General features: G+C 36.9%; 1 protein-coding gene across 2 annotated transcripts; it reads left to right on the forward strand.

Annotated features, from left to right (window-relative positions):
• The first annotated feature begins 1873 nt into the window (after nt 1-1873).
• On the forward strand, nt 1874-23667 carry LOC140760072 (sister chromatid cohesion protein PDS5 homolog D-like). 2 transcript variants are annotated; one of them, XM_073096872.1, is made up of 15 exons: nt 1874-1989; nt 2125-2293; nt 4263-4466; nt 4586-4767; nt 10311-10437; nt 10527-10724; nt 11370-11420; nt 11529-12395; nt 15195-15275; nt 19098-19180; nt 21477-21528; nt 21616-21702; nt 21785-21828; nt 22444-22518; nt 22601-23667. In XM_073096872.1, the coding sequence occupies exons 2-15, from the start codon at nt 2192-2194 to the stop codon at nt 23193-23195; spliced, it is 2748 nt and encodes a 915-aa protein (XP_072952973.1). In that variant the 5' UTR covers nt 1874-1989; nt 2125-2191; the 3' UTR covers nt 23196-23667. The 2 variants fall into 2 exon arrangements, with proteins under 2 accessions (XP_072952973.1, XP_072952974.1); XM_073096873.1 differs by having other exon boundaries at nt 1877-1989; nt 2137-2293.
• Nucleotides 23668-26053: the final 2386 nt, after the last annotated feature.

Here is a 26053-nt window from a genome sequence, read left to right on the forward strand (position 1 = left end):
AAGAAGGAAAAGAAAGAAAGGAGAAGAAGAAAGAAAATGAGAGGAGGAGGGTGCGGACCGAGGCTAGAGGGGAGGGCACTAGCCGCTATTGGCTAACCAATGGCTTGGCTATGGCGAGCCCAAGCTCTTTTGTGTGCAAGAGAGAAAGAGAAATAGATAATGAGGGAGAGGAGCTCACTTAACGCTCGGTGGAGGTGGCAGCGTTGGGTTCCAAGGACAGTGACCGGAGGTCGACGTCGGCAAAAGAGAAAGAGTGAGTGAAAGAAAGAGAGAAAGATAGATTTGCGACTAGGCGAGCATAGCGCCCTCAGCGCATACTCACAATTTGTATACCACACAACACGTAATAATTTTTTTCTTTCTATCTATCTTTTAATTTAATTTAATTTAATTTAATTTATATTTTATTATTATTTTCTTTTTAGATCTAGGTTATTATATTTTTCTTTTCTCCTTTATAAAAATTTCGAGCCCGAAATTCATATCATACTAAAATTACAAAATCAACATTACCAGTCCTCATGACCTTTTCCACAAATAAAAAATTGTCTAATATAACTCCTTTAGATCCATAACTCATACATCAACTACCTTCTAATCACTAACTCTTGACCTTGCACCATTAAAGATAATCTCAATATAAGAATCAATTATCTAAATCTAAGCCAATCAGTTAATTGTACTATCATTCTACAAACATCAATTCCAAAAAAACATTTATAATAATATCGGTCCTTAACAACAAATAATTATTATCTATTTGCCCAATAAGCAGAGAGACATTTTGGTCATTTAGATGTATCTTCATTATAAAAGATAAAATAATTTTGGGCATAAATATATGCGGGTAAAATTTATTTTAATATATGAGCAACAGTTCAGGATCTATATATTATATCTAATATTAAGATCAAGAGCTCATTAGCAAACTAGATGAGGGTGTTTATTTAAGATCAAACACTAATTTATCCGAGAAATATGATGCCAAACATATGATATCCCGTTGGAATAAAAATATAGATAAACCCAATTTATTTAACCTTTTATCACAGGTTTTAGCTGGGATAAGAAAATTGAGATAAAGACTTTTCCTAATTAACAAAACTTTCAATTTGTTCCTATCATATTCCTTTTTCTATATATTTATTTATTTGTTCCCAAGATAAAACTAATATTTAGTTGTAATAGTTGGAATAAGAGGTAAAAATGATCAAAGAACTTATTGTCCTTTTTATTGGTTTTTTTCTTTTGAAAAAGGTGAGAAATAGATTTAAAATGTTATATATATTATAATTTTATTTTACAACTTTTATATTAAAATTTTAATTTTCTGGCTATGAATAAATTTAACTTAATTCATTATAATTACACCATATAGATACTATCAATTCTAATATATTACCTAGTATATATTGTAGCCGCTTTATAATATTCAATGACAACCTAAAGTTTCAACAAAGTATATAGTCATAAATAGTACATAAATAAAGGTGACAAGGATTTATATTGAGTTTATATATTTCGAATAAACAGAGATTTATCCCGAAAAAAAAGGCTATTAGCTATCGAAACGGGCTTTTATTTCGGGATAAGTTTTCATTTATTCCCAAATTATGAACGCATAGAACTTGTAGGCGGATAGGAGTGCGATCTTAAAACCACACGACTTCCGATGCATAGGGAGGGAGTCCATCGCGGACGCGAGAGCGCTCGGTAAACCCGATTAGATAAACCGTGCGGATTCCGACTCGGTCGCTGTTAACCGACTCCTGATCCGCGATGGCAGGGTGAGGCGACGTGTAATTAATAAGAAAACGATATTTTATATTAATATAAATCGGAGTAGAAAATGGGGAAAAAGTAAAGAAAAAGGAGACTGGAAAAGAAAATCGCTTTCCGCCATCGAGAGAGCAACGAGGGGGGGAAAAAGACGTAAAAAAGAGGGGGAAAAAAAAGGAAAAGGAAAGGAAAGAAAAGAATTAAGGGCAGGTAAAAAATAATCGAATCCCCCCCTATCGAAACCTTAGATTTCAAATCTGTTCGTTGTGGATTTCTATGTGATTTCTCGATCTCATTGCCGTGGTTTGGAATATGTTCCTATTTTTTTTTGATTCGATTTTCTAGGGTTTTTCTAAGGTTTTGGGTGGTCTGAGAGGAGGTTGAAGAACCGTGTGATCTCGATCTCGGAGAGATGACGAGCACGCAGAAGGAACTGGAGGACCGACTCTTGGAAGTGGGGAACAGGCTCGCCTCGCCGCCTTCCGATGTTGAGGAGCTCCTCTCTCTTCTCGACGTATGCGTTTATTGCTTTGTTGTTTGTTCACAGTTGAGGCCCCTTTTGTGTTCTAACAAGTAATTGTCATTTGTTGTATGCGTTTTCTTTATTATTTTGGTTAGATGTTTATTTTTTGGGATTGAAGGCTTGACTGGTGGTGTTTTTGTTGTTTCTGTTATTCTTGTTAGATGATTTTCTTCATAATGTGGGTTTAGTTCATACTTGTTATTATGTATTGATTTTCATAATTGTCATTATGTATTGATTTTCATCTATTTTAAATTTTGGATCCAGTGGAAGTTAAAATGATAGAGCGAAATTTTATAGAGAAGCTGTGCTCTGACTCTTGGGCATACTGACTATTTTGTGTTCGATTGGTTGCTTCATATATACTATTTATAAGAGTGTTGGTGTTTGACGAGTTCTTGCCTGCTGCTTAGTGCTGATGTAGGAAGCAGAACCTTTGATATCAATGTGTGGGATATGCAGTCATCCAAATTAAGTTTGTAAAACCAGTAACTTGGACATGTTCATATTTCGATTATGATTCCTCTAGTTATGCAAACTTTGATATATTTGTGTGGAACCATTTGCCAATCCATTTTCATTAGCTACTGTTGCAGAATGGCTTTTCTGGAACTTTATTTTCTTTAGACACTATATGGAGATTTGTTTTGCAAAAGGAAGCTGTTATGCCAAGTTTGAATATGAGATATTGGAATAAGTAATTTAAAAGGAGACACTGGACAATATAAATCTGGTTCTATGGCATCCTTGTTTAGGTAGGACCACTTTCTCTAATGTTTGAATATATGAACAATGATGACTTCATCTTACCTGCACGAAACAATTGGTGTGGGACTCTATTTTTTATTTTTATTTTTTCTGTTTCTTTTTTTGTTGTTGAAGGGAATTGGAGGAGTACAATGCTTTTAAAATTGGGGCCATACACTAGATCAGTGGGAAGATTGTAGTATCATGTTCTTAGGATTGTATTGAGAATCGTAAGATCAAAGAAGAATATCAAAATATGTTAAAAGATATGTTGGTCATAGGGTGCATCTCTTGTTGAGGAGAGAACCTTTCAGAATCTTGAAATTAGAAACTAGAAAAGGTTGATGACATAATCTTTTGTACAAAATTATACAAACAAAATTGTAATCATTGGCGGAAGTCCATGCAGCTTATAATTGTTCGCAAGAAATTCCTCTTATTCTCCTCACTCTGAATACTGATGGGTTGATGGGACTGTACAAGGTTTGCTGACATCATTACCTTATTTATTTGTGTTCTTATTAGCCATTCGATTAGCAACCAACAGCTTGTATCTCATATATCTTTATTCTTGGGATTTGAATCTGGAACATTGTCCTGTGATTTTACCAGATCCTGATCGAGTTCTACCACGATCCTACTCCTTATCAACTCATACTGCATAAAGATATCTGGATTATACAATCTTACCAGTCAGATCATGATTTTGACAATCCCATGTTATCTATGCGTTGTGTCACTAATTGTGTTTTATGATTATGATCTGTGACATATTATCAAATCATGTTTTTGAATAGCACAAAAGTCATTCTCTTTTCTGTTGAATTTAGTTTCTCTTGATGACCATGTTACATTGGTTGCTGCAAGTGGTTATTTATTATTTCTACACTTGTTATTTTAACATAATAATAGTGAATGTTAATAGGTCAATTGTGTTTTTGTTTTTGTTCTAGCATATTTTAAATATGTGATTGTCTTTATAAGATTAAGTCTTTTGAAATGGCCTACTTTTTCAATTTTAAATACGTGATTGTCTTTATAAGATCAAGTCTTGAAATTGCCTACTTTTTCAATCTTAGTTCCTTCTCAAGGTGATATGCCCAAATCCATCTTAACTTGATTAGTATTTTCTTTGTTCATATTGACTAGCTTTAGAGATCAATTTTACTGTAGGTGATCTTTCTTCATATAATTTTCTACTTTCTATGTGCAGCAAACTGAGTGCTTTTTATCAGAAGTTGACCAATCACCATCTCAGTCAATGTCTAATGCACTTCATCCTGCTTTGAAAGCATTAGTTTCCAAGGAGCTTTTTAGACACTCTAATGTGGATGTAAAAGTTGCTGTGGCCTCATGTGTAAGTGAAATCACTAGAATAACGGCACCGGATGCACCATATGACGATGATCTAATGAAGGTTCTTTTATTCTTGTACTAATGTTTTATAAAGTCTGATCCTTCTGTTTATATTAGTGCAGGAAGTTATTTGTATTTCTCATTTATTTTCTTAACCTTGTAGTTTAATTTTTGTTTCAGGAAGTATTTCAGATAATTGTGGAAGCTTTTGAAAACTTAAGTGATCTTTTAAGTCGTTCTTACTCAAAGAGGGTTTCAATTCTTGAAACTGTTGCGAAGGTTCGGTCATGCGTTGTGATGTTGGACCTTGAATGTGACAATCTGATTCTTGACATGTTTCGCCATTTCTTTAAGTCCATAAGGTAGAATGTCTACTAATGCTGAACAATTTTTGGTGCCATATTTTGTTACTTATCTTAGCTTGTGGTGTTGCATACTTGTTTCATGATGTCAATAAATTCTTTACTTCACAAATATTAGTTGGGTAACAATTCTAATCCATTGTTAACCAATGATGATATTTAAAATGGATTGGTTTGGTTGGGTTACGTTAAGCCATATCCGCACCCGAATAAAAATGTTTGTGCTTTTGGTTGGGCATTTGACCTGTAGCACAAAACTTTTATAGAATGCATTCTCCAAACCAAGCATGATCCTTATGTTCGATAATCTATAATGCTACTTTGAGGTGCCATTGCACAGATGGAGTAATATATATCTATGCCATTCTCAAGGGATCAACCATTGCCATACGTTCTTTTTTTCTTTTAAAAGTTTGGCGTGGAAGTGATTGGGCGAGGAACAATGCCATGGCCACTTCATTATTTGACTGTACATCACCATTTTGTTTGGGGGGGGGGGGGGGGGGATTGTAATAGGGTATAGAATTTTAAGAATTATTATTACTTTTTAGAAAATTATAAGATTTAGATTGGTCATACGTTGTACATATTTTAGGAAATCAGGAATTGTTTGAAGTGTCAACGATATCGATATGTATTGTCGGAAACATATTGCTTTCGATCATTGCCAATTTGAAACAAGGGATGAAAATAAGGAAACATACTAGGTTTTTCCTTGGTTTCGATCCAGCAATGGTCATATCAGGCTTGAATCCAAATTGGACATCAATTAGTGATGTATATCTTCGTCGTTGTTTCTTTCTCTCTTTTCATTTTTATTGTTACTTTTGTTGCCTTCTCTTTTAATACCCCATACACTTATTTCCATACACTTATTTTTGTTGTAAAAGTATGATAGGGATCAGCTTGAGATACTCGAGCTCTGATACTAAATTGTAACGACCCAATTAAGGATCGCAATCAAATCAGCCCCAGACAACAAATAAGCCTTTGCTGTCCATTTGGAAGCGGTGTGCACCAAATCTAAGATTCATATGTGGTAAATGGTAGATGAATTTAGTATATGTTTGATTTAGATGATGGTGGAATGCGAATAATGGCTCTGGTAGGATTGTGCACTGTGAGAAAGAGTACCATCACGGTGAAGGGGAAAGCCTTTATGAGGAGACGACAAGAAGGAAAGAGAATGATTTCTAAATGATAAAGAGAAAGCTAGAGGGATGGGAGATAAAGAGATTGAGGAAAATAAATTTATGTAGTAAGCATGCTGAAGATACAAGCCGTGTGACCCTATTTATAAAGAATTAAACAAAAAAGTCCTAAATTGAATAAGAAATAAATAATTAAACCTATCTAAATTGCCTTCTAATTCTTCCTTAGATTATAACTTCGTTTTGCCCCAGATAGATTTTGAATCCGAAGGAAGTCCGACTATGAAATTTGTAGTCATGACGGCAACGATCTAATTCATTTGGTTTCATATTATTCGGACATTCTTGAATATCTTATGAATATTTTTTGGAGCTGCGCAGACTATAATTTCTCGCAATTTAGGGATTAGACTAATTTTATATTTAGACTCAAATCAATCTTGGATTGTGTCAATCCAACATGCATATATCCACATTGCCCTCAAGGTGAAATATAATCTCTATTTGGGAATCCTCAGATCGTTTGATCTCCTTTGAATCCAACTCGTTGAAACAAGTTGTTATTTCACTTGTATTGGGTTGTTGCGATAGCACATGTGTAGCTCGATTCTCCATTCCCTTTTTGTATACTATTTCATAGTTGATTTAAGTAGCTTGAACACTAATCTTTGTCGTGCTGGTATATGTATTCGCTGACCTGAAAAGTAAGGTAATCTCGTTGATGAATGCGGATAGTGAAGAGATGGTCGATAAGATATGAGCGCTATTTTGTTACAACATGAATAATAGCTAACACCTTCCCAGTTGCTAAGGCTTGGGTGAGAGAGCTTTGCTGAGGTTGGCCATGGGTCAACCTTTGCATGAAGATAGCTCCAATGCCAACCACTGAACCATTGCACTTGACCATGAATGCCTTCAAAAAATAAGGTGATGCTAAAATGGGGGTGGATGATATGACAACTAGGGGTGGCAATCGAGTTGGGTTAGTTGGGTTCCAGTTGGGTCAAGATAGTACAAACACGAACACGACCCATTTATTAAACGAGTCAAATTTCTAAACACGAACATGACCCGTTTAACCTGTTTAATAAATTGGTTGTATTCTTTATACAACATAGTCAAACTGTTTTCATGACACAATTAACCCGTTTACACAACATGGTTAACCCATTTACTCTGACTTGATTCACCCATTTACAAGATTAATACAATATTTTTTGGCCAAACTTAATACTGTAATACATCATTTTTTGACCAAACTAACAAAAATAATATAACACATACACAGATCTAGCAGAATTCAGTAATATTTAGTAGCAATATTTAGTAACATCGGCTTCCGGCGGTGGACGTGTCGTCGGAGTTGGTAAAGTGGCGGCGGAGATCGAGGTATCAGCGACGGCGAGGCTTCGAGAGTGGACATCCATGGTGACGGAGTCCTAGCTCTTGCTCCCATGGCGGTGAGGCGAGATTGCCTCAATGCTAAGCTCTGTCAGGTACTCGACGCTAGAGAAGTTGTAGTATACGTGAGGGTTGCTTCTGCCGATGAGCACACTGTCGTCAAGGAGCAGCACCGCGGAAGAGTGGTAAAGTCGAAGAGCAGCACTACAGAAGTTGTAGTACACGTGAGGGTTGCTTCAATCGATGAGCACATAGTCGTCGAGTTGCTGATTTAACATATTTGTGCCTCGGAATGAATTTCTTGTCACAACAGAAGTATAAATATTTAGCTCTTCATTCCTCCACTTAGGTTGATATAGGGCATCATGTTAGACTTGTGAGGGACCTTTATAGGTCTTTGGAATAGCCTTAGCCGCGGTAGCTTAGCTAGAGCTCGCTTGTTCGCAGCGGTCGTGGTTGGTTGCTCCGTTGTGGCCGCAGGTGGCCAGGTGCTCTCCTGCATCTCTGTCCCCGTCCATGGTACTTTTCACCCTATTTTCAATGCCCAAATCTTCTCTTGTATCACCCTTGCTGTGTGGAAGTTATTCACAAACTAAGTAGGTTGAGTCGCCTTAACTTCAACTTAGACGTCGGGTCGGAGTTTGCTTATGAAAGTGCTTCAAAGAGTGGATTCTGGCTATCCTCGAACTCCATTTGAAATCCTTTCAATCACTTCTTGATAAGCTTGGATCGAAGTTGTTCGAACAAGTTTCGAGAGTGTCACTTTGATTTCCTTGTATCCTAATGGCTCGAATCAACGGTCGATTCCTTTGGGCTGATTGGAACCACTGTATGCCAACATTATCTAGGTGAAAAGAGGCCAACAAAATCTTGGAATTTTTAGGTGTGTCTTAATAAGAGAAAAGCTGCTGCACTTGGTAGGCCCAGTTGAGCGGGTCGCTATCGTTGAACTTAGGAAAATCTAGTCGCGCGGTTCAGCCTTGAATTGTCATTCTGCAAGTGTCCCTACGTCCATCCTCTTTTTTGACTATGGCAAAGCATCTCCACTGCCTTCTAGTATAGTCGCCAAATATCCTAATGCTCAACCCGTGACATTATGCGTAGGTTTGCGGATGTCGATGGTCGTAGGGGTGCGTAACTTGTCCGCAAAATTTTCATTTGTTCTCTGCTTTGGAGTGGGCACTAATGACGCATGATTTTTTTTTGTCTCAGAGGTGAAAGAGGTTTTGTTGGCCTTGTCTTCATGTTGAGGCCATGGTGTGGTTGTTGGCCTTGCGTTACGTGTAGGTGTTGTTGTGATAGGCTTAGTCGTCGATCCAATGGTAGGTCTAGATTTGATGTTCTCTCTATTTCTCTTCGAGTACTTTCATGTTCTTCATACTAATGGCCTTCAAATTGGCGAGGGTGGAGCGCATCAAGGCCCTAAAGGTATGAGATCGTGGTATGATATGTTCCACTTCTCCATGTGGTTGTCCTCAATCACAAGTTCTATCGAGAGCTCGGGTGGTGGGACATATGGTATTGAAAAACTTAGATTTGTTATATTTCTTCTTACAGACATGACTCTTGCTGTGGGCATGTTGAGGAATGTTGCTCTAATACCAAATTGATATGGACTGACTTGTGGTACTCGAGCTCTAATTAGAGACAACAAATTAGTCCCTTGCTGGTCTTCTAAAAGTGGTATACATCGAATCTAGGGTTTATATGTGGTAGGTGATAGATGAATAAAGGCTAGGGTTGATGTAGATGATAGTGAAATGTGTAATGACTCTAGTAGGATTGTGTACGGTGAGAAAGTGTATCGTCACGGTGAAGGGAAAAATCCCTAAGAGAAGGCAGCAAGGGAAGAGACAGATTTTCTAGATGATAGAGCGGAAGCTAGAGAGAGGAGATTGAGAAATTGAGAAAGATAATCTAGTCAATAAGCATGCCTAAGATACAAGTCATAATACTCTATATATGAGATTAAACAAAACAGTCCTACGCCAAATAAGAATTAAATAATTAAACCTAGATAAACCGTCCTCCTAACTTTTCCTCAGATTGTAACTATGTCCCCCTCAGATAGAGTTCGAATATGAAGGAAATCTAAATATGAAAGTTATATATAATGACGTTATCATTCTAATCTATTTGGTTTCATATTATTAGGATGTAATTTGAACATCTTGTGAATATTTTTTCGGAACTACGCAAACTGTAATTTCCTGTAATTCAGGGATGTAGACAAATTTCTTACTTAGACCCAAATAAGATTTGGATCATATTAAAATGGTTGTTAGCCACTTAGCCTGGTGGCTTTGGGCCATCTCTTGCAGAGGTGACAACGGCGATGATCTCAAGTTTCAGTTAATCTATTTGGAATTCAATATAGTTCTTACTAACTTTGCATTTCTTCTTATGTTCCTAGGATACATATTGATTTTTTCCCGACCATCAATATAGGTCGCTTTCCTTTTGAAATAAGAAAATCATTTGTTTAGGCAAGGCCTAAAAAGTATTTACCTTTCTATATAAAAGCAGACATCTGAGTAGGTGGCATACCAAATTGCAATGCATGCAATCCTCACGTGCCAACCCAATCCACTGAGACCACTAAAACCTCATTTAAAACACTATTCTGACAAACAAGTTTTGGTGAGATTGTGAAAAGAAGGGTTTCGGCAGGGTGGGCCTGGTCGGAGGGAGGGGGGTGAGACTTCTTTCTCATGTCTCCTGTCAATTGTATGCTCGACGAGCTACTGTTACTACAAGAAGAATATTTATTGTCTCATTCACAAATATGCCCTTCCCATTATTAAGATATTAAAATGCATTTCCTGAACTCAAAGCAAACAAGACCTAATATTCCCCTTTTATTGTTGGTTGAGCTTATAGCATTAAATATGGCTGTCTATTTGTCCATCAATTTATATTTTAGCAGATCTGTTTTGATTTGATTCTACCTTTTCTTTTCTTCTTTTTTTCTAACTGTTATTTAAATTTCAGTTTAAGCCATCCGGAAAATGTTTTCTCTTCAATGGAGATCATAATGACACTCGTAATAGAAGAGAGTGAAGAAATTTCCTCAGAACTTGTCTCCTGCCTGCTTGATAGTGTGAAAAAGGAAAACAATGTAGGTTCCATCGATATAATTTTTCATCTTCTAATTGCATTCATATCTATAATTATTTGTTTGCCTTTACCTTTGATTTATTTTTTCAGGAAGTCCGGCCACATTTGTTCAGACTAGGGGGGAAAGTGATCAGAAACTGTGCTTCGAAACTACAACCAATCTTGAGGGAGTTTTTCCAATCTGCAGACACTCATTTGAATGATTACAGTAGGATCATTACCTGTTTGTGCCAAGATAGTTCCGATGCTGTGGAGCGCAATGATCTAAAATCTTCTGCCGAAAATGTGGTGTGTCAATATTTCTGCTTCTATATGAGTAGAGATTATTCATTCTACATGGCTGTGTTTTCAATGTCTCTACATACGGTGTCACATATCTTTGCCCTACAGAAGCTTAATCTCTTTACAGGATTTTTTTTTCAGTGAGAATCTTTTGAAGCTTGGGCCAACCTCGCTTGTAGATACGAGATTCTATATATTTGTATATATATTACCGTAAAATGTGTACATGTTATCTGACAAACATTGTTGTCAGCACAGATAGGGTGCGCTTAGTTGTGTTATAGGTTGTGGGGTTTAGTCCCTCCTGCTGCATGCCATGTTACTTTTATTTTCCCATTGTAACTTCCATCATGCCCATGTGCGTCCATGCACATCGCCTGCCTTATTTATTCTAGCTGACTAGCCAAGGTTGAGTAAATTCCAAGCGAAGCGAAGCTCAAACCAATCATTTACAGCTCAACTCGAGCTTGGTTCGTCAGCTCCAATAAATAAGGCTGGTGAGCTGTGTGGACAGCTCTTTTACAACACTAGTAATGGCCGAAAAAATATGCAACCATATTTTGCTGTATTAGTTGGTTTATCATGTTATATTGATTGATGAAGTTGTATGATGCAATTGATTTGTTTTGTGATGATAATTTTGTTTTTCAGGCAGACGATAGCAAACTATCTGAGAGGACTGTTTCTGATGAACTACCTCAGGTATGCATCTATCAATTGTCTGCCACATTTTTGATTTGGTTTCTATGGTTGAATATTGGATGTCAAGCAATTCTTTTTTCTTTTTTCTTTTTTCCACCTTAATCACAGGGATCGTCAAAGTTTGATCAAGAAGTTTGTTGTCCTGAAGAAGTTGCTAGTGCTGCAAACAAGTTATCAAGATCAAAGATGGGCAATGGTACTATTCCCATAGCTAATGGAGAATCTGTGATAGAACCGACTACTTCAGCTCAACAGAACCCTGAACGCTCTCGTCGTAGTGGACAATTGAAACGTATTGTCCCAGCCAAGTCTGCTAATTTGGAGAAGTCAGACCCAGTTTCTCTAAGGCCTCATCTGAATGCCAGAAAATCAAGGGTGAATAGAGCTGCTTCATCTGCTCAGTTGACAGAGACAGTTGATCATTCTATTGTTGATAATCATAAAGAAAACCCGGTAGCTCCTGGCAGGAGAAGAAGCCGTGGAAAAGAAGCTGATAGTGCACTTGTTGATGGTTCTTCTGGCAAAGAAGTAGAATCATCTGTGTCAAATCCTGATGAAAAAGATGAACTTCAACCTCCTTCAGGGAATGGTGACGGAGCCCTTGATGTTGCGCCAGGGTCAGAGACATCTGCTAAGAGAGGTGGGGGTAAATTGGCAGCTGATCAGCTTGCTTCTTCTAAGCTGAAGAGAGGTCGGAGGAATAGCCGCTCACAAGATGACATGTTACCTACTAAACATTTGGATTTTAAGGATTCAGATGGCACCAGTGGTTCAGATGGAAAATTCCTTGGACACAAAGTTAATAGAGGGCATTATGAGAATGCTAATTTTCGGGAGACATTGTCGCAAATGGATAAAACACGATCTGCAGGAAAGGTTAGTAAGGGAGAATCATCAAGCAAGCGGAAAAAGTCCAAATCTAAGGAGGAGAAAACCGACACTGAAGGAGATGCAGCTGGAGAGCTTAGTCTGAATGTAAGTGATCATGCATGAATCTTGTCTTTTTGGAGCAACAATCATGATACTGCCTGCTATTTCTTCGGCTATTAGATTACGCTTCTTGGTGGATATGCTTTGGTCGGTTAGTCTTTTTGCTTGTTTCTTTTTTCTTTTTCTAATCGAGTCACACACAATTATTTTAATTATTAGAGCTTTTAATAGCCACTATCTCAACAATTGATCATAGTATGGGAATCCTAGGATAATCATATATTGTATGAGGATTTATGCTTAAAAATATGAGTAAGAAGAAGATAAAAATAATTTGTTTTCTAGTAATCGATTATAATCACTGATTGTTTACTATCTAGAATTTGTTGGGTATGTCTAGCTGAATGCAAATTTAACTAATTAAGATGAGATTGCATGGTGAAGCACAAATAAGGAGATAAGGCATGATGTCATCGAAGCTATATTCCTGATTTTTAGGATGATGTGAAGGAGATGATAATGAGTATAAGCGAGGAATTATTACAAAACTTACTTAAATGCATCACCAGTAAAAGTTTCCATGTGATTTCCAAAATAATCTGAAAAAGAAGGCCCTTGAAGGCTTGAACTATAGGATAAATCAATGGCATAAGAATTTAGACTTATTTTTATCCACATGGAATTTGAAGGAATAAAACATAAAATTGCAGTTGAAGTACCTGCTTCGGAAAGTTCCAAGGATTCGAGTTTCGGCCGATCCCGAGTGGGATCGGCCGAAACGGATCGGCCTGCTGCAGGCGGCTGCAGCAGGCAGTTGTCTGCTGACAGCAGTAGCTGTCAGCATCAGCTGCTGCTGACAGCAGCAGCTGACAACTACTGCTGTCAGCAGCAGCTAGAGAGAGAGAGGGAGAGAGAGGAAGGGAGAGTGAGGGAGAGAAAAGGAGAGAGAGAGAGAGAGGGAAAAAGCAAGAGAGAGTGAGAGAGAGAGAGAAAATGAAAGAGAGAGTGAGAGAGAAGGAAAGATTAAAAAAAAGGGTATGAGAGAGAGGAAAAAAGGAAGAGAGAGAGAGAGAGAGAGAGAGGGAAAAAGCAAGAGAGAGTGGGAGAGAGAGAGAAAATGGAAGAGAGAGTGAGGGAGAAGGAAAGATTAAAAAAAAGGGTATGAGAGAGAGGAAAAAAGGAAGAGAGAGTGAGGGAGAGGGAAAGATTTAAAAAAAAAGTTGAGGAAGAGAGAGAGAAAAAGATAAAAAAAAAGAATGTGGGAGAAAATGAATACTTTAGACTAACAATTAGAGGGATAGAAAAGAAGAGAGGGAGAAAAAGAGATTTTTACTTTTTAGGCTTTATATGTGAGTAATTACTATTTCTTATTTTCTTATAATTTTTTCTAAATTTTTAAAAATTTCTCTAATATTTTTAATAATATTTAGAATTTTATTTAATTAAAATAGTCCGATCCGATACAGGCGGCCGATACGGCCGATACAGCCGATACGTATCGTTTTTTCGGACGGCCGATCCCGATCCCGATACCGATTTTTGGAACCTTGGAAAGTTCCACCTAATCACAAATTTTTACCAAAGAGATAAATGTCGTCAATGCAAAATTAGAAGCACAAGCCTATCTTTGCAAATATTTTTGCTTTTGCAAATGAATACTGCTCCAAAGACCTGTACTTTGAGTAAGTATCAATGCATCTAGACAATGTGGAACCCAAGACATACTCTTTAACTGGAGAAAATGAATGATGCTGCTAAACCAATCCTTCGGAATAAGATTTTGCTGGTGTAAAGCATTATAAGTTTTTACGAGATAAATTTTATTTTGAAGGAAATGCAATTTTTTAGAGGAGGAGATAAAGGAGAATGACCATTCTATGAAGTGATCCAAATCCTATCCGAATTGTAATATGTGACTAAATTTCTGCTGGAGAAGCATTGATAGAGAAACATCAGGGTGAGGCTTAAAAAAGCATCAGGAGATTCCTATACTTTGGGGTTATTCCATTATACGGAGCATACACTTTCTGAATCAAGGAAAACTACTCTGATAAGAGGGTGCCTAGCTAAGGCTTCAATAATATAACTATGGAATTGGAGGGTGACTTTCAAGGACTACATCTAACTGTTATCTTCTTATCTGCATAATGTTGTGACTGAAAAATGTAACTTATGTTAACATGCTCTTGTAGGTTCTGCCTTGCTGCTTTACCTTATTTTTCTTTGCATGTCCTCACTTTATTCAACGCTTTATATCCTGAACCTAAGTTTTAATTTTTTCTTGGTTGTCCTATATCAGCAGGAAATGAAAAATATGCTTTTAAGTTTTAGTTAGTTACTTGATACATGAATCATAATATATTTTACTTTCCTGAGGATACATTTTCTTCTTTTTTCTCTTTCTTTTTTCAAAATTGTTTGTTATTGTTAAATTACCTATTTCATCTTTCCATCTTAGTGAAACTGTAACATGCTTGCTTTCATTGTGCTATATTAGCTTTATAATTTTTACTTTTCCTTGTCCCACCATTTTTCTCTATTGCTTTTTTGTTGGTCCAAAACTGGTCATGTGGATACTACTTTGGCTGGCCTATTTTGGGTGCCAATCCCTATTTAATAGATTTTCTGTAGCCTTACTATATGTCATTTCTTCCTTCTCTTTTCTGAAGTCTAATATACTGATCATCACCCCATTTCCCTGGTTACTAGTATGACACCGTATCATGGATATTATCCGATTACTGATAGTAATATATAGTCCTTTTACTATAATGAACGATTGACAATTTTTTTTTCTTGGGTATCCTAACTTTGGAAATGGTTTCTCCAAAATTTTCTATGAAGGCACTTCGGAAAGATAAAGGCAACTTGGGAGAGATTGGTGGACATAAGACTAAGAGGAAGCGAGGTCAACAAATGGAAGAGGTATCCTTGTCTACTATTCAGTAGTAATGTTAAAATAAAAACATAACGTATCAAATTTTAATTGCAACGAGGAGAAATGAGACATTTTTCTATATCAATATGTTTGTTTGGTATAGGCACGTAATATTCACTTTTGTATTTTTATTACTTTCAGTATCTAAAGCAATATCACTCTTATTCCGGTTTCCCTTCCCTAGTATATTACTTTATTAATTTTTGTTAGTTTAGAGCAATATTTTGAAAAGCAAGAATGGCGGCCCGCTAGATGCGGGTTGGGTTCTGCCCTAAATCCATCTCTCTTGAGCGGCAAGTTGCGGCGGTGGCAGCAAGCGGTAGCACGAGCTCATCTGCATCCCTTGCCCTGTCCCTCTTTTTCGTTGCGGCTTTTTCTCCTTCTTCGACGATGAAGTGCTGATCTATCTCTCGCTCTCTACTTCCCTCCATTTCAAACTTTTTTCTGTGTTTTCAATTTTGTCCCTGCTATAAATGGATTATAGGTTGGGATTTGTAGTACTGAATTCGAGTCGGGTGGCAATTGGGTCGTGTTAAGCTGATTCGAGTCGGGTCAACTTCACCCTAATACGAACACGATCTTATTATTAAATGAGTTGCATTTGGTAGACACGAACACAATCCGTTTATTAAACGGGTAGCACGATACAAACACGACCCATTTATTAAATAGGTAACATGACATGACCCGTGTAACCCGTTTAATAAACGGGTTGTATTAACACGGCACGACCTGTGTAACACTACACGAATAACACAATAATATTTAATTATTTACTATTTTACCCTACATAAAAGATTAATTATTTATTGATTTACCCTATATAAATTATCTATTATACAATAATCTCTTTTCAACTTAAAAACTTATATAACATAAAAATAATAATTCCAAGCATGGATGGCCGTGCCGGCAGTGTACTGGCACATGGCATAAGGGGTGCCGCACGACTCCCCTTCAAATAGTTTCGCTGCTCGCCGTCGACCTATCTGTTGCCGATCGGCGTCGCCTGTTGCTGCTGCCCGAGTGTGTCGGGTGATAGCTATGGGCAAAGGCGATTGACGACGACAACGGTGAAGGCGAAGGTGAGTATCCTTTTTTTTTTTTTTCCTTTCCTCTTACGGCACGGCCGGCAAGTGCCGTGCCGGCCGGTGGTTGACATGGTCCGTGCCTGTGGCACGACCATCGTTGATTCTAAGCGTTATGCCATTAACCATACATCCAATCCTAATGCAAATCCATATAATAGTAACAACAACATCCAACTACTAGATGAGTGCTGATGGGCACAACTCCTTGCAACTTCTCTATCACTAAAAATTCTCTTTAGACTAACAAAACTGAAAAGTTTATTGATGTTATAACTGGCAGCTTAGGCTGCTTAGCTCTTCGAGGCTTGCTTTTCCTTGGCTTCTGGATCCTTAACACCTTAACAATCTTTTTGCCCTTCTACCAAAAATGTTCGAATAATCCTATGAGCAAACAAATGGACTTAGCCTGCTGGAACAGGCAAGAGAAGGGAAAGAAACGATACAAATCACACTACAAAGTCTGCAGCAACTATGACTATTTAGTATTTACCTTCCCTAATGGTACTCCAAGATAAAACCCCGCCGTAAGCACGGTTTATGGTCCCTCGGCTCCTGGACAATCTGGACCTCTTGTATTCAGCTGGCCTTAGGTGAGGAATCTGTAAAGAAAAGAGCATAATTTTGTAATTATGAGGACGCCTAACAGTCCATCTGAATGAACTGAGAATTCAAATGCAATAGAAATATATTATATCCACTCAACCATGTTCACTCTTACGAGCCTAAGCAGTTTTGCACTTCATAGGAAAGATTAAACTAAATAAAACTGAATATGTAACACAATGTAATGGTGGTATCACCAAATAGTTGGGGAGGAATTCCTGTACTATGGTAAATATAGCAAGGGCCCCTCTACGAAGTAGACAAAAGCAAATGCTGGTTATGGTCAATGTCCTGCAAATTATACACCCATTTCTACTAACCTACCCAGCTATGTATGGAAAGACCTACTCTCACATGACAATTTAGAATTTTTGCCATGTTTTAGATTCAACAGATACATAGTTTCTTAGATAGAAATTAGATATTATGATTGTCCACTGGTCCTTAGCATTGATTCGATGTTAAGTTCGACCAAATAACTACCCCTGTATAAAATAGCCTATTGTACTTTGCATTAACCATGCTTTAGCTAACATTGCTGTAACTAAATTATGGTCTCTGGTGTAGTAGGCCTTAAAAAGATGGGAAACTCCACTAAATTAGACCCTGCATCTAGCTAATTACTTCCAGAAAAGAGCAGTTCCCTCTTCATGATAGGAAATTCCTCCAGCCTTTGGCATAAGTACTGGATACTAAAAACTTGTAATATTTATACACTTTTGAACTTTAAGGCGACATCACAACAGCAGCAACAAAATTAGAGAAAACCAAGTGATTAAAACCAGTTAAACAACTGATCTTCAATACAAATAAGTGCAAAAAGAACCTCGGGTTCGGGAGGCTGTGGCGGCGGCAGCGATGATGGCTCGGCAGACAGTAGCGGTGAGGTCTGAAACACTTAGACCTGCACGGGTGAGGGCAGATGATGAGGCGGACGACAGGCGGAGACGCTTGGAGCAGACGACAAGTGTAGAAGGAGGCAACGCAGCAGGCGGCAGACGGACACGGAGACGCTCGGGGCAGACGATAGGCGGAGACAGAGGCTCCGCGGCAGGCGGCAGACGGAAGTGGGTGAAAAAAATTTCCCCCTTTTCGATGAGGCAGATGGAGAGGAGTGGAGAGTGGCGAGTGGGAGAGGCGTGCGTGAGTGAGTTAGAGTAGGTGTAGTTAGGGTTTTAGTTTAGATATATAACGGGTTGGCGGGTTGACTTGACCTGATTAGATTAGCAAACGGGTCAAAAGGGTTAGTAGTATAAACCCAAAGATGACCTGATTATTAAACATATTAGACGAATTGACCCGTTTACCACCAAACTCTAATTATACTAAACCAAAAATCAATTAAGAGCCGGATTATCGTGTCGGGTTAACAGGTCGGGTCAAATTTTGCCACTCCCAGTATTGAATGGTAGTATGTGGATTTTTAGTTTTCTAGTTTTTTAGAATCTCAATGAATGTTAAATGATAAAAAATGATTAGTTATGATTCTAAATTTTTAGCTACTTGTAAGTTTAGTAATAATTTTTAGAATATATTATTATCATATAAAATTATATTTAATTTGTTATATATTAAAATACTACACCATTTTGGTACCCTTCTTCTACCTAGGCGATAGGCAGTGGGGTGACCGCCCGTAATGCGTGGCCGCCTTTCAATAATCGATTTCACCAAACACATGCATTGCCAGTTAACAAATGGTTGTGTATATATTAGTTTCCTAGTGAAAGCTTTGTTATTCTAGTTTCATAATGGAACTTCTGTTATTTTAACCTACCTTGCATGTCCAAAATAATGAAAAGTAATTTGTTTTTCAAATGAAAGGAAGTTCTGTACTTTATGTCAGTCAGCTTTTGATTGTTTTGTCCATCTCTGCCACATAATGGGCTTTAATCTAGAAGGTGCATGCTTGTTGTACCTGCTCTCTGGTTGTGCTAGAAGCCTAGCTCTTATATTTTGGTTCTGGAGGTTTTCATGCTAAAAGTCAACAAGAAGTGACTTGCTTCACGAGTCACCTATCCTGTTTTTTCTCACAATCTTCCTTTCTATTGTAATTTAGTACAATAGTTTTTAATTCTGATACATTTACTTGTTTATGCAATTGCCATATGACAGATTTCTGCCTCAGCACAGAGTGAAGATCTCGATGATTGCCTTATAGGTTCTAAGATTAAAGTTTGGTGGCCGGATGATAAAAAGTACGTGCAGACTTCACAGTAGATATACATTAGTATTTACTTCCATTCTCAGCTTAATTGGAGTTTTGATACCTTATTTGAATAGCCATTTTTCCAATTATTCAGAATAAAGTTTTCTGACGTAAATAACATTTTAGTTTAGTTTCTTGTGCTTATTTGGTATTCTTATGTTACCGTTCTTTTTCTTGCATTTACATTCTGACCCTATAAGGCAATGCATTGGTGAAGTGTTATATATTATTCCTTTCTAGAAATTTTATTTGCCTTAAACATGCAAAACTTCTTTCTATATAGAATTGTAGTTAGTAGTTGCAATGTGTTAGAAGGTCGAATATTTTGATTTGCAAACTGCAATGTTTGGAAAACTGGTGCATGCACCTGCATTTATCCGCACAGGCACATATGTGGATATGATCCCTTGACCACAGCATAAAGCATCCATGTAGGAACTATGGATGGTCAAGTCACACAACGATTAGGTATAAGTACGTTAAGCATGACATGCTTCTTGCGTAAGTTTACTTGAGACCTTGGCATGATCTTTATTGTGTTATAATGCCTTATAATTGGGTTAAGTCTATACAATTTTGTATGTTCTCTTTTCTTTTTTGAGGTTGGTATTCCTTTTTAATTTATTGTATTCTTCCACTATCAACCTATTGCATTTGCTAGAAACATTGAAAATATTTAGTAAGTGTGCGCGCCTAAAAAGGAAAGCATCTTATGGAACTAACTCACAAAATGGCCATTTCATTTTCTGGGGAAAATGATTAAACTGCAAGCTGATTACTTTGACTCGGGCGCTTGTGGCATCAGTCTAGGTTGGATTGTCAGGTGGTTGTCTAGCTGATTTTTAATATAGACACTACTCTGTTGAAGGTTAGTGCTAAATCTAGGAATCATATTCTTGTATAAGAGTGCTCTCAATCTAATGATAGCCTTCTGAATGAGGAGTTTTAACAGTATATTTTGCATAAATGCTGAAATTTAAGATAATATCCCAGTAGATGGTAAAACAAGTCACATGAAAATTTTAAATAACTCCTGTGGTGAGATGATGGTTGATGAAATCTGATGGATACCTCCTAACTCAAGTGAATGAGCTTGATGGTATTTTCATATGATCTTAAATGCAGTCCATGTTAAGGAGATTTGCCTCTTTCTTGTTGACCATATGAAAGCCTAGAAACTGGAAATAGGTAATCCAGAATTTCAGAATCCAGACTTCTGATCAAGATTATTCTGTGAGAGGTTAACCTATTACCTGTTGGTTGTTCCCTTGAAAGTTTCATTAGGCAGAAGATATTTTAATATATTTCGCTCTTCTTTAAAACGTTTCCTTTCACCAATTTGATTTGCATCCTTGTTAATTTTTGTTTCATCGAACAAATGTACCCCTTAATCTCTCTGACAAAGCTGGTTGTGGTCCTCACTGGCTAGTTGGAGATGACATATTGACATGTCTATTGACAACATGAGCTGTTCTAGATTCACTGGTGTAAATTTTAGAGCAAATTATTAGAAGTGAGTTAGAAGTTATCAATCATCCTTTACCTTTCACCTCCAGCTTTCAGAGTACTATGCCAAAATTGGTTTTTGTATTAACAAAGTAGGTCTTAACTCAGAAAATTGTTGGCACTCGGCAGAGGTCTTATATATTTTACGCGTTGGTATAAAGTAGGTCACTGTTCGTGTATTAGTTACTTCTTTTGGTTTATGTCATGGTGAGTGCTAGGTTTTTCTGCACTCATATCATCCGAGCTTGTGAAATTTTCAGCTCTAAATATTTCTAGACCCCTAATTGCTGAATACTAATTTTCAGTCAATTTAATATCTAGGGCCTCTGCTTCCTTCTTTGTTACTGTGTTGATTTCTTTTCTTCAATTGCTGATGCAAGATACAAAAATAGCCTCGAAAGAGTGGAATCATTCATTGGATGTTTCTGGAAAGGCATTTGGTAGCCTTCTCTGAGATAGAGATTTATAAGTGTTAAAGCACAGATAAATATCATATTCAACTGATTTACCATCGTAGTCAGATGCGAATTAAAATATGATTTTCTTATTATCTTTTCAACAAATTGCATTTCTTGATTTTGCCAGTACAATAGGATACCTTGTTTACTAGTATTTGCTAACATATTCTTATCTGTTGATTGCCATCTTTCTCCGATATCTGCAGTTAGTAATTAACATCATCTGTTATTAAATTGAGATATGAGTTAGTAACTTCATATTGCTTTGTATTAGTATGATCACATTACTTCTCAGCTTTTGAAGTGTATTTTGATCTGCAGGTTTTATGAGGGTGTAGTTAAGGCATTCAATCCTATTACTAAAAAGCATAAGGTAGGTAGATCACTGTTATACTTGATTTTAGAAATTCTTATTGTTTGCACATCTTTTAGTCTTCTTTCTTTCCCCCACTGTATCCAGGTTGTTTATAATGATGGTGATGTAGAAACATTGCTTCTCAAGAAAGAACGCTGGGAACTTATTGAAGGCAACACCAGTAAAAATGGGGTTGGTGAACATATCCTTTGCTAGGTTATTATTTTCTTTTCTTTGGTTTTTTTCTTTTAAGATTCATTTACTTGTGTGGCAGGGGCAAGTAAAAGACCTTTCAAGTCCAGATGGTGCGTCAGAAATGTACGTTTGTTTCTTCTGAACCGTGCATGTAGAATTTAATTATAATTTACAGCTTCATTTGATTTTATTGAAATGCTGCAAGTGTATAAAACATTAAAATATTTGTTCTGCACTTGTACATGGTTTTGTTTTTCTAATACTTTGGGAAGCATGAAATAGCTATTTTGTACTCTTGAAGTCTTGGCTAGCAGTTGTTAAACTTAGTCTGCAGTAATAAATATGCATATACATATAATCTTGCTAGTCTCTAGTTTTTTTCCTCTATGAATGGATGTGTGCTTTTCTATGCACTGTTAGGCTGCTCAAGAGTTGAAGACGAACTTCTCCTTTCTTGTGGTGTTAATAACACAGAGGCAGCATACAGAAAATAAATATTAGGGTTCACCTTTCCTTTCATCGTTTCTTCTGGTACTTCATAAATATTCATCTTTCCGGACCCTGCCTTGGTGGGTGCCTTGTGCAATGGGTGGCCTCTTCTTTTTAAACATTCCTTTGGTGTTCTTTTGGTTGCACAACTTATATTGTTTGATCTGAACAAAGTTGTGGTTTTAAATTACTTTTAGTACTATTCTCCTTGAAATCAACTTGTTTTGCTTTTCTGATGACACAAATCAGGCCTCAAAGTAAAAAAGCTAAAAGAAGTCTAGGACGTTCACCAAGAGAAGAAAAGGCAGAAACTCCTTCAAGAAGGTAAACAGCTTTAGATGCATTAAAAATTTTAGATAATCACCTTGTATTTTGATCTCAAGCCTCCTATGTTACATTTGGTCAGTGGCGATGAGTTTGACAGCTTTCACATGGGGGATCTTCCAAAGCGTAAGAAAGGCAGACAAAAGAGTCAAGGTTCCTATGACAGCCCTAATAATGCTAATTCATCGGAGAAGACAGCTGGCAATCTTGGCAGCAAATCACCTAAAGCTGGCAGTATTCTTACTAGAAAGCTTGGTCGTCAGTCCAGGGATAACAAAATTAAGGATGATAGATCCAGGACAAAGTTGACTAATGATATCAATAAAGGTGGTAGTCTTTCCGAAAGTGATACCCCAAAAGTTGGTAGAAAGTCTGTTGATTCTGCCCGCAAAAGTATCAGCAAGTCAAAGAGCGATATCATCAATTCTGGCAAGAAGGTGAACAAGGATGCAGCTACCAGTAAATCCAATGAAGACACTCCTAGTGCTGACACAAAATCAGGAAGCATGACTGCTCCTAAAATTGGACATGGATCCAAGACAAGTGGCTCCTCGGAGAAAGAAAATTTAAAGGTTCAAGAAATTGATACTTCTGGAAAGATGGACTTGGGAGCTGCTGAAGCACAAGAAAGTGAGGCTTCCACTGGAAGAAGGCGGAGAAGAAAACGGCAAAGTTGACTGTTGAGGTGATATGCGTTTGCCAAAAATAGATTTTGAGTTTCCTAAGTGTTGGAAAGGGCCTATTTTGCCTTGTATCTGAGCAATTTCCTCTCCAATTTCTGCACCGATGGTTACGAAGAAATAGCTGCCAGATATAGGAATGATGTGGATAAGGGGTTGCGGTGTTCAGCTTTAGTATGTTTCCTGATATGGAGCATACAATGCTGAATTTCTAGAAGCTGACACAGATGCTCACTTAACATAACTCAGAAGTTACCTTGGACATAGTTTACTAATGCCTTACTCTTATAGGCCATTTTGTGAGAGAATGTGATTATGTAGCAGATATGCCTTTGCAAAGAAAAAAAATGTCAAAACCATCTCTCTCTCTCTCTCTCTCTCTCTCTCTCTCTCTCTCTCTCTCTCTCTCTCTCTCTAGTTGTTGCTATGTGTTTTGTCTTGCACTAAACACTCACTTCCCCTGTGTCAGCATTCTTTTTATTTGTAGCTGTCTGGTTATCTAGTTATTATTCCTCGTATCTCTCTTTGGTAAGTTTGTAAAGAGTGCTGATTTCTTGATTGTTATTGCCATGATTAAGCCTGTTCCATGTCTTGTATGTCGAGCTATGTTAAACAGAAGTGCCTATGGTGAATGTTTACTCGGCAACCTTATAGGATGATGACCACTGGTTTATCGTCCAACTGCAGACATATTGATGACATTTTCCATTTCTATTCTTCTGGGTACATAACAGTCGTGGGTGCAGGTATTGTGATTCTTTTAAACTGAGGTGTTAATTTCCCTTTGACATTCTTTTGTCTGTTAACTGTCCATCTTGAGTTATACTTGGATGCAAATAAAGGATGAAACCATCTTTTCCCTCTCTTATCCTCTTGGTGCTTTGTTTAATTTTCTCAGCTTAGGTGTTCCAATGTTTTCCTTTTTGTGAGAAATTACTGGGATTAGCCAGTTATGAATTATAAGAGAGTATGTACGAGAGTTAAATGGTCACAATGGAGAATGAAGAAAAAAAGGGAATGCTACTATTTCCATTTTCACCGTAGCTCATAGTTTGTATGCAAGTGAATTATATAGCAGGCAAATGGTCGTTTTTATGCTTTCTGCCTTCTGGATCTTTGATATCCATGGTTGCATGTTCAGTAGTACCACAGTAGCTCCTTGAATGTGTTTGTTATGTATGATTGCTTATTTGACTTGAGATATGGAGAAAGCCACTACTTCTAATCTCTCCCTGATGGTGCCAGTCAATGCTCCCTGGGTGTTGGCATGCACTGAGAAAATTGCTAGTAATACTTTCTCGTGTAAGTCTGAGCCTCTCTGATTTCTCCTAAACTAGTTGTGGAATAAACTACTTTTATTTTATGGATGAGTAATTGACATACAAATGATCAGTGGAATTTTTATTGATTGACACAGAATAAAGTATACAGTTCATACAAACTAAGGGCAACTTTCTTTTTAATCTGGGACTAACAAATGACAACCTCACGCGTTATTCTATCACCCCACATTAACCAAATGTGACTTAAAGGTATAAAGAAAAGCAGAATATCTCGTTAGAATATAAACTTGATCTCTGAAAGCAAAATATATTTCTAGAGAGAATCCCTTTTGAGAGACCCAGAAAGGATATTTTCTGAAAAATCTAGTGAATATTCCTCTGTCGATATCTATCTTTGCGCTAAGCATTGTTAATTAGAGATAATTGTCTAAGAATAAAGTCTAAAACATAGGGCTCTAATTAAAATAATGGAAGGCTGTCTGTGAGCTGTTATTTTTAATATTCTCTGATTAAGTAATAGAACTACTCCTTGTTATTAATGGGTTATGTGGTTTGTAATAGAACCACTAATGATCTTAAAATGAAATTTGAAACTTTACAACCAAATTTTAATCCTCTGTGGCCCAAAAAGAGCCCAATGGGCTTTTGCCAGGTCAGACGGCCCGGCCCGCAAAGTTTCGACCAATGATTGCAATCATTGTGGATAAATTAAGACTGGCCATTATCTTTTAATCAAAAGGTGGTAGAACCATTGCTTTATTTCATTCAAAGAGATGTTTGCTAAAGCCAGAACAGATGTCTTTAGTGATATATATGAAAATAAGAATCATTAACCAATCTTATTCCCTTATACTGAGAATGAAAGAGAATATTAGCTGAAAGAACAAGCTAAAGCATCTTATAAAAGATAAAGAAAAAGAAGGAAAGGGTATTCAATCTATGAAATAAAGCTACAGATATTGTTTGATATATATAATATATATATGTATATATGCCATGAATTCATATCAAATTATTACCTAATTTGTGCTTAATTCTTAAGCTATTTCCCCCATTATTCCCCAAACAATTCATCTATTATGAAAACTATATCAAGAATTTAAGAAAGAGAGAGAGAGAGAGAGAGACAAAATGAATTGGAGTTGCTGCTCCTTTTAGCTAACTAGTAGCCATTTGCAAATAAAACATGAAGAGTTAATCACATTTGTGGGAACTGAAAAGATCCTTCATAAATGCATTCATCTAATTCATTAGAATAGAAAGTGCTCACAAAAACTTCTTAATCTCCCACAGTTTTAGCAAAGACTTTAAAACTCTTACCTTTTTCTTTCCCTGTTATTGAAACTAATTAAGGAAAATTTTGTAGCAATTACTACAAACTCTCCATTTTATCACTCTTCTTTTCTCTTATTGGCAGTCATTTCTTCAAGCTTTTAATCTTGTAAACTTAGAGAGGTTAGCCAAATTGGTAACATCTGGCAGTATAAAAATAGCTTTTCTAATCCCACAGATAAGGTTAATTACATATACCTTATCCTCATTAGACCAGCATTAATGGGAGAACACATGCAC

The sequence above is a fragment of the Typha angustifolia genome, chromosome 5, assembly GCF_048772165.1.
Source record: "Typha angustifolia cultivar Huaian chromosome 5, ASM4877216v1, whole genome shotgun sequence".
NCBI classification, from domain to species: Eukaryota; Viridiplantae; Streptophyta; class Magnoliopsida; order Poales; family Typhaceae; genus Typha; species Typha angustifolia.